Source organism: Lactuca sativa, chromosome 7 (assembly GCF_002870075.4).
Source record: "Lactuca sativa cultivar Salinas chromosome 7, Lsat_Salinas_v11, whole genome shotgun sequence".
Classification (NCBI taxonomy): Eukaryota; Viridiplantae; Streptophyta; class Magnoliopsida; order Asterales; family Asteraceae; genus Lactuca; species Lactuca sativa.
In genome coordinates, this window is record NC_056629.2 from 149,588,140 (window position 1) to 149,597,996 (window position 9,857).

A 9,857-nucleotide genomic window follows, 5' to 3' on the forward strand; every position below is an offset into this window, starting at 1 on the left:
CTCTCTCTCTCTCTCTCTAAACCTCCCAAAACACCCTCAAGCCGTAGGAAAATTCCCTAGCGCTAGAAGAAGGCCCTGGAGCGCCCGAAGGCTTCGAGAAAAATAGTTTTTCGGCTCAGAAAGTTCCGCCCCTGCAGAGCCCGGTTTCGTCAAAGTAAATCATCTTGTTGAGAAGTGAAACACTGTCCAAGTTGGAATCACCACTTTATCAGGTGAGTGCATAGTTATTTTCATCTTACACATAGATATAAAGTATTTTATATAAATTACATGCTATGTGTGCATATTATTTGTTTACCTGAGATCTATGTTGGATGAACGATTTAAACATTTTTTTATGATTTAAATTGTATATGTATTTTATATCTACGAATATGTTGGGTAAAACATGGGTAGATGAAATAGTTGATGTGTGATGAAATAAAATGATGAGCGACCTCGATGTTTATAATGATCCAGTTATCTAGCGGAGTATAGGTGACGACCACTGATTATTCTAGATAGTCCAGTGGAACGCTAGCAGGCTCGCAACCTGTAGGTGTTTATTTGAACTACGTGTTCACCAAGTGTGCTCCATCCCCCTCATGGTTGCCTTATTTGACATATATTGTTGAGGAATCCCCAAAGCAATGTTGTCCACCCCGACGAAAAATCCTTAAGCTAGGTCCCTTATAATAGATGCTTTAGGGATGTAAAGTGAGGATAACGGGAACGGGTAATCGTGTTGAATGATTTGAGAAAATAATAAATTTATTTATTGTGGGTTGAAAACCCTATGTGCCCACCAGGCTCCTAAGCCTGGCCCACTCAGTTTCTTATATTATAGGTAGTGACACAAGAGCATAGATGAGATGATCTGATGACAGATTATGGATTATAGGCCAGTAGAAATAAATAGAATGTTATAAGGCCTATGTTGTTTATGTTTATGTTTTTGATCTGTATTGACAATGACATCCCGAGATTTATAATGTAATGAAAATACATTTCTTTGGAAATGTTTTGATAAATTCTTATTCATATTTTTTGGAACAAATTCAACAACATATTTTTTAACAATATACTTTGATTTTCAAATAAAGCATAAACAAATTGGTCTTTTCTGGCCGTGAAATTGGGGATGTCACAATGGCCATCCATATTATCGCTATCATTCACACCAAATTGTCTTTCATTTTCCCATTTGTCAATTTTGTTCGTAAACTGCTCGATTGTGGTTGCCAACTGATTAACAACACCCATTAACTTGTCTATTTTACAGTCTTGTGAAGTGTTGTGGTCTGCGCCTCGAACATGTGAGGGTGAGATGATGTAATCTGCTTGCTGAAACTGAGAGGGTTGAGGTGATGGAGACTGTTGTTTAGGGGGCTCTGTTGCATCGATGGAGACTCCACTCCGTCCAAAGTCCAACTCAGATAACTCGAATAGAATTGCAATTTGATCTCAAAATTCATTGCTTCAACAACGCGTGGAATGTTGTTTTCCTGCAAAATAAGAACATTAATTTTAGCTACATATAAATTTTGAGATTTTTTACTATATATAACTTTATAAGGAATGTATAACTATACCAGTGACACGTCTAGTATACGTAAACATTGATCGACAGTTAATTGTGTTTTTATTCTCCATGCCCTCATTCTTCGAAATTCATTTGCGGTGTGATGCGCATACCTCAAAGCTTCTGGGAATGTCTCCAAAATCCATAACTAGTATAACTTTAACATGTTATGATTTGTAGATGATTATAAACACTTTAAAATGTGTAATATTAATTGCACATAAAACTAACATTAAATGGAAGGTGAAAACCGGTCACCGTATACTTCAATGTCTTCACGGAACCCACATTGGCTTGATCTCGTAAATATATGTAGATTCTCCCAAACCAGAGTCGTAATTGTGTTTTGCTATACCTCCATAAAAACGTTCTCCATGCAAATCTGTCGTACTCATTATAATCAATATATATCATCTTGTAGTTATCAATTGTCACACCCCGAAACCGAAGGCGGAAACGTTCCGGGGCGGAGGACGTCATGAAGTATCGCAACCAATGTACATAGTAAGCATAATAAACACAAAACTTTACATTACATAGATTCATTTACATTATCTGAAAACAAAGAGTTACATGTGTTGTACATATATATCATATAAACCAAAGCTAAGACGGGTCTTCTATACGCTCCGACTTCTCCAAAAGATCGTGGGGGTACCTGTCTAGCATAAACCTGAAAATACAAGCAGTTTGAAAATCAGCATAAAGCTGGTGAGTTCATAAGAGGTTTGTTTTCTGAAAATGCACAAATTTCCTTTAGTTTTCCGAAGAAGTTTGTTATCCAAGAAAATCCCATATTTTCTTATAAGTATAGTTTAGTTATCCATTTGTTATACGATCCGGTTATGTACAGTTTGTTATCCCCAGGAAAAACCCTTATTTTCCTTAAAAGTTTATAGTTGGTTATCGGTTTCTGAAAGTAATGTACAAGTGTCTACCATACTTTATGTGTTCGTGTGATGTTTCCTGAAAACCTGTTTATCCTTGAAAAGTACATTAGTTTTAACACGTATATAAAACTAATAAGTAAGTATAAAGTTTTCATAATCTTGATTGCGAGTTCCATAACCATACTACAGACTAGATAAGGCTCGGAATGGGGCCAGTATCTTTATATGACTTTTTGTCACCCTTGAACCTTTCGGTTCGGCTGTAGCTAGCAGCCAGGCGTGGGATAGTCAATCCCGTATAGATCTATACACTCAAGTCACGCTCTCCCTCCAGGAGATTCTGGTTACAGAGATAGTCCTTCACTCTCGAATCTAAGGGGAGTATTATCAAGGACGTTACTCCAATCTTAAGATTAATGAATTTAAAATAATAAAACAGAACATTCTAATCTATTAGTCCTTCACTCTCATAACTAGGGGGAGTGTGCCAAGGACATATCAAAAGTTCTAAGATTAATGTTATTGGTCCTTCACTCTTGTATCTAGGGGGAGTGTTATCAAGGACGGTTCTAATATTCTAAGTTTTAATGTTATTAGTCCTTCACTCTCGTATCTAGGGGGAGTGTTATCAAGGACGGTTCTAATATTCTAAGTTTTAATGTTATTATTCCACCACTCTCGTAACTAGGGGGAATGGTAAAGTTCTAGGTTTAATGTTATTAGTCCTTCACTCTCGTATCTACGGGGAGTGTTATCAAGGACGTCTTAAAGTTCTAAGGTTCATACTTTTAACAGTAATGATGTGGAAATACATTTGTGAAATATAAAATATAACATTTTTAAACGGGTTTCACAAATAACATGACGGTTTACTCTGCAAGTTGAACGATTGGTTAATACAGTTTTCCATGTTAAAAGCATACGAAATATGAAATAGATCAAATGAAATCATAAGTTTGAGTACAAGATTTCCTTGTACTTTTGCTTGTATCCCCCCCCCCTTAAAAACATTGAAAACATGGAAAAACGTAGGGGTATGAACTCATCGGACGAGGAATGTGTCGACTAGGATGCTAAACGCCGGTTCGAGGCTTGAAAACGTGCGAGGTTCTTATGTAATATGAAAAAATACACATTTGTATCTAATTAGGCTTTGAACTACTAATTAGTTGAGGATATACACTTCTAGTTGCGAAAACACTTCATTACAAGTGTTTGGAGTGACCCGGGTGACATCTATGGACGTATATGGCTTGGATATGGAGTTTACTCTTCAAGAGTAAACTCCTAAGAGAGTTTACGGCCCTAATGACCCACTCCACATGAGTTTACGGCCGTAAACTCATGGTGGGGTGTTCTAGGGTGCTAAATGGCCTTATAAAATTTGAGGGGTAATGTTAGGCTTGGTTTTAAGGCATTGGAATGGGATTTGAACATCATAGGGACCATTTGAGGAGTTTACGACATTAAAATAGGATTTTACAGCCGTAAAATCTTATGTGCCCATTCAAAGTGTGTTTAGGTCAATCACATGTGATTCTAAGTCATTATACAAGCCTTGGGATGAATTTAGGGCATCATTTGACTAAGATATAGGATTTTACGGCCCATGAACCTATCCTTGGGGGGTTTACAGCCGTAAACTCCTATGGGGGTGGTTTTCATCAAGTTTAAGGCCTCTAACCCGTTTGTGGTTGCTTCTAGACTTTATTCCAAGGCTTATGAGGTGTTTAAGGGGCATCTTAACACCTTAAAAGGAGTTTACTACCCAAGAAATGGTGTTTACGGTCCAAGCATGTGCTTGGGCTGTAAACTCATGTTTACTCCCTAAATGATAAGTTCAAGGTGTTCTAAGTCCAGTTTGGTAAGCCCCTAAGTCATATCTAAGCTCCAAATGTGGTTTGGAAGGGTTTTAAGGCTCAAAAACCCCATTTGCATGTGTTCACGGCCTAAGGTTGTTCCAGGGCCGTAAACACATGTTTCTGGTCCTATTCCATGATTTGAACACGAAATTGAAGGCTAAAGATGTTATACTATAAGCTAGGATAGTTACCTTGAAGATTTGGAGCTTGAATTTGATGATTTTGGAACCTAGAACTTGGATTGAGGAGAGAGAGTAGAGAGAGAGTGGAAAAGGCTTCAAATGAGGCTCATTCCACTTTATATATGGTTAAAGTTTGAGACACGGTGGAATTCTACCCGATACTGATGTTAAGCGAGGCTTTTGGTCGCACCCGATTAAGTTGTTGTAACCCGACGTGGTCTAAACCAAAAAATTTTCCAATTACTAAATTGGGGCGTTTTCATGATTTTCTAACGTGTTTGGATACTTACGAGGTCATAATAAAAGTCTTAAATTAATTGACTTAATCCAAAAACGAATTCGGAATAATTTCGCTAAAGACGGTTTTATGGACGGAAACAAGTTACGGCGATGGGACAAACTTCGGGTTGTCACATAAATAAATAGTAAATTTACTACTTGTTCCAATTATATAGATTATTGGCGAGCTCATACACTACTGACAAAATCAACATATTTGTATCACGTCCTATGAGACCTTTCAACAAAAATACGATTTTCATAAGCATTATCACATTGCTACAAGTCAAGAATGTTGGCCATTTTATGTAGTATTCTATATCTTTCAGCAGTAAATCTTCATCTCTCAAATTTGGGAACAACCTACTCCGTAATGCAGATTTTGTGTTGTGTTTTGTATTGATTATATCAACATAAGGTCCAAATCACAAACCGCTAATCAAACAAAATTCGGTTTAACCATATTCCACCACCCTGCCTTGTAACTCGAATCGAAACCTCCCAGCCCTGTCTACCGGCACATCATGAACCTCATGCAACATCATCAAATGACAGAGCATTGAGTCACCATTCGGGGTGGGCATACCAATGAAGATCCCAAACGGTGTTTCTTGAAATAATTCAAGTCGCCTACTCTTTAGTTTTGGAATGAACTTCCTCAACACAGTCCCCACCACCCCTTTACAAGTTAATTGTGCAGGCCATCCACGCATACTATGTTGCAAGAAAAAAAATTAATCATACTGAATTCTGCATATAAAATCAAAATTAAAAAAAAAAAATTATAAATTTACGAATTCCGCATAACATCATTTGTGTAATTTTTTATCTGGGTTTATTCTTATTCTACCACCATATCTTCAAATAATCTGTTATTTTGGCTACCAGCAATAAATATCATCCTAATTTTGATTTGAAAAGTACAATGTTGTAATAACAAAAATGAAAGTAAATGCTATAACAAAACAATAAATAGCAAGGTACTTTCAGTGAGTTCTTTCTTTATTATAGCTTCTTCTTACTTTCATTTTCTTTTCCTGCTAACATGTGAAATTACTTAAAAGTCACTCACATGTCCAACAATTACTTAGTGCCAACAAGTCTAGGTTAATAGAAATGTAATTTGATTATTTGTGCCAAAATCAACAAGTCTATTTTTTTAAATGATTTTGTTACTTAATAACACTTTTTTATAATTTTAAATCATTATAATTGAAAAAAAAACAATAAATGGACAATAATGCCCTAAGGATGTTCTCAATGCCAATCTTGTCATAGTTTTGATAGGAAGAGGGTCGCAAGTAAAATAAGTTTTTTTTTTTAATTAATTTGAATACAACATGTCATTAATAATAAAAAATGGAATTCCGCAGAGGGAATGCTACGGATCTGTTCTTAAGCTACACATCTCTGCAAATCTGTTCTTTGGAGGAAAAACACTTTCAGGGCAAAAAAATCGGGATTTTGGCAATTTTAGGGTATTCAACCGATCCTCAGAAACATTAAACGATTCGCAAAGGTATTCATAGGATCCGTAGAGCCACCTCTGCAGAACTATAAAACCCCCGAATTTTTTGTCATTTAGTGGTGCCACCACAGATCCTTGGTACCGTGATGTGTTCCTCAGAGGGTTAAAGCGATCCGCAGAGCCCTCTGCGGATCTTGTGATCATTTTTCAAAACTCTAAATTTTATGGTTAAATGCTTAAAACACCCCTCAACTTTTGGTTATTTCATGAATTTTATTGCTTTTAAATGGATCTTTTTATATACTAACAATCTAAGATTATGGACAATGAACAATTCAACCAACCAACCAAACCCAAAAACTACCTTAAACAATCATATAAACCAATCTAAAATCGAATTACAAAATAAATTATAACAGTTATCCCAAGACTTTTAAGCCCAAGACCTCGTTTATGGATCCTCAAGCATCCATTAAGGCATAAAAAATCGACACATAAATCATCCACTCGAATATCAAGTCGTGACACATACTGAAAAAACATTCATCATCCATAATCCATAAAACGATTCTCATTTTCTCATTTATCCAAACATTAACATATACATTAGCAAATCCAACTAGCCATTAAGGTTGCGAAAGAGCTCAGGAAGATGAGCGTTTGTGAGCTTTGTACGTTTACTAATCTCAGTCTTCTTCTTCTTTTGTTTAGGTTTGTTATAAATATTCCCATTTTGTGCCATTACTCTTCTTTTAGCAGTGTTAGTTGCAGGCTTCATTCCGTTCTTCTGTAGGTCCCGCTCAATGTCCAACATGTCACGTGGGAGCTCAATTGACCTGAATAATTGTTTCAATTCATCATCAACTTTGATGGGGACACGTGGATCATTAGGGTAGGCTATGTCTTCTTGTGAGTCAAAGTTTGATAGAAGCCATATCTGTCTCGCAGCTTTCAAGGCCTAAAAGTTGTCATCATCACAGACTTCATTAAGAATTATAAATTTTTTATTTGAGTAAAATACATTTTTACAATATTGGTCCCAAAAAGTTTTTTCTTGCTATTTTGGTCCTTATTTGAGGTTCTTGTAATGTTTTTGATCTCTCTTCCAAGTAAAATGACTATGTTTACAATATTGATTCCAAAACATTTCTCTTGCAATTTTGATCCTTATAACATTTTTGGTCTTTGTTCTAAGTAAATGACTTTTTTTTTTACAATTTTGGCCCCAAAGGTTTTATTTAACAATATAGTCATTTTATTTGGAAGTGAACTTTTTTGGGACCAAATTTGCAAGTGAACTTCTTTGGGGCCAAAATTAACTATACTAAGGGACCAAAAATGTAACTTGCACGTTATTTTATATATTACAATTTTGGTCCCTAAGTATAGCTGATTTATGCAACTTTGGTCCCAAATATAGTTATTTTACTTGAAACAGAGACCAAAAACGTTACAAAAACATCAAATAAGGACGAAACTTGCAAGAGAACTTTTTGGGACCAAAATTGCAAAAATCAGATATACCCAGGGACCAAAAAGGTAATTTTGGAGGTTGTAAAGGAAATACCTGTAAATCTTCCATGACAGTTGGGTAAGCATCCTTAAGATCAGCAACAGCAATACCTTCTGCAAATGTCCGAACCAAACGGAGTAATTCTTTTTGGTCTCTCACATTATGCTTGGACTGTAAATAAATAAAAAAAAAATTTAAAAAAACTTTATTTCAGTAAATTGCATCAAAGTACTTTTGGAATTACAAAATATAATGTCATAAAAAGGTTAGGATTATTACCTTGTAAGAGAAGCGTTTTCCTTCATAACTAACTTTTGGATTTTTTGTTAAACTCTCAAACACAGCTCTGTTGCCTTTCACATCAACATAACATGCTTCATTTATTTGCTCTGCTGTGAAGGATTGCCTTGACTGTATATATATAATATAATAATATTAATCTCAGTGTACTTTCATTTCTTGAGAAATCCAACCAACATACACCAAAAATAAACCCAACCATTTAGGGGTTATAAACGTATCACCATATCATGGAATCAGATTACAAATGTAAATAATGAGAACAAGAACACGTAAGATTCAGACCTTGAAAAGTAAATCAACCACTCGTTTGATCTGAGATGAAACAGGGCTAATCCTTATTCGATTAATATGCTGCAACCTCTCAGTGTCATTAGAGAATTTAATTGGAAGAGAAGGTAATTCAGTGGAGGTGTTTGCACGAGGCACAACTCTAGGAGCAGGTGGTGCTGTTGTCTTAATGGTTGTTTTAGAATCTGCAGCAATGCTCTTAAGGGTTGATTGGCATTTCTCTTGTTGCTTCTTGAACCTGTTCAGACTTTCTTGCAGTGATCCCATTAGGGCACCGGTTACTTCTTTGCCAAACTACAGATAAATCAAGCAAGTGAAAGTGAAACATATATCAACCAAAAAAAGACAAGTCTAAATGAGCATATCTCAAGCATTCTAAGACCTAAATTCAAGAAATTTACTTTACAAAAGAGTTCTAGACATACGTAGCTTCCGCAAGACCAAGGGGTAAGCTATTCGTTTGAATATACATAAAAATCTAATGTCTTTAGAGATTATCAGATTATGTAAGCATGTGGAGGTAAAACCGTGGTGCTATGTTATCATGATATAACTAGTTTTCTAATTGACGGGAAGGAAAAGATCGCCTTCAGATAACGCAACACCATTAGGCGAAGGCGAGTGGACGACGAGTAAACGGCGAAGAACGCGATTCAGCCGACGAAATTGAAACGAAACCTTCGTGAAATTGAAAAGGAAGGCGAAATCGGAACCCAAGATACTGAAAACTTAAAAAAAAACCCTTTGATGTATTCCTTTGAACATTGATAGAATGAGAAATTAGGTCAAACTATAAAACCCTCGCCACCTACAATTGCGCCTCTAACCTTTGACTGTCGTGTGAGTACGTCAACCGGATGATCACCACGACTTGATGCTCCGTCGGTAAACCACGACGATCTGCCTTTCCGATTCCCTGTTTCCCTCTGCGAATTTAGGGGTGTCAAAACCCGACCAAATAAGGTTTGTGATGTTTGGTTCGCTTTATTAGATTTTTGGTTTAACCGATTTAAATAAAAGGGAACCCAAAACCGTGTAACCAAAAACGGTTAAACAGAATTTTATCTAGTTTGGGATTTGCCTTCTTTCAACCAAAAATGATCTCTATATATATTAAACCAGAAATCTAATGACATTACTTGTAAAAATCAGGGTCATTTATTGGGTTTCATTCATTCATCTCAACCCTAGAATCATTTTGATGATGTCATCTCATCCTTACACAAAAAAAAAAAAAAATTAACACGCCTACGCCATTTTGTAACGCCTTATATCAACCTTCGTCAAACCCCTGCATATTAGTCTCCTTCTATTTCGGTAGCAATTTGTTACCACCATCTTCCCTCACCTTCACCTTTATTCAATCTTCTTCTTCACGAGCCATTCAGACAGACATATTTATTATATCTTCTTCTTGAGGACCCAATCAGAAGACACATAAAGGGTTTTGTGTTTGGGGGAAAGGGTTTCCACTTTAGATGTCATTTGGGTTCGAACAGTCGCTTCGATTT

At 36.0% G+C, this 9,857-nt stretch overlaps 1 protein-coding gene across 2 annotated transcripts; it reads right to left on the reverse strand.

Moving 5' to 3' along the window:
* Positions 1-6,603: 6,603 nt before the first annotated feature.
* On the reverse strand, positions 6,604-9,549 carry LOC111894032 (uncharacterized). 2 transcript variants are annotated; one of them, XM_023890096.3, is made up of 5 exons: positions 9,159-9,549; positions 8,341-8,640; positions 8,035-8,166; positions 7,810-7,926; positions 6,604-7,200 (listed from the first exon to the last, which is right to left on the reverse strand). In XM_023890096.3, exons 2-5 carry the CDS (start codon positions 8,611-8,613, stop codon positions 6,862-6,864), a joined length of 861 nt encoding a protein of 286 aa, XP_023745864.1. In that variant the 5' UTR covers positions 8,614-8,640; positions 9,159-9,549; the 3' UTR covers positions 6,604-6,861. The 2 variants fall into 2 exon arrangements, with proteins under 2 accessions (XP_023745864.1, XP_023745863.1); XM_023890095.3 differs by having other exon boundaries at positions 9,174-9,546.
* Positions 9,550-9,857: the final 308 nt, after the last annotated feature.

Coding starts and splice junctions, on each gene's coding strand:
- LOC111894032 (XM_023890096.3), bottom strand. CDS start 8,613: ATGGGATCACTGCAAGAAAGTCTGAACAGGTTCAAGAAGCAACAAGAG. Junction 8,167..8,340: donor TGGTTGATTTACTTTTCAAG/GTCTGAATCTTA, acceptor ATATATATACAG/TCAAGGCAATCCTTCACAGC. Junction 7,201..7,809: donor CTGTCATGGAAGATTTACAG/GTATTTCCTTTA, acceptor GACAACTTTTAG/GCCTTGAAAGCTGCGAGACA.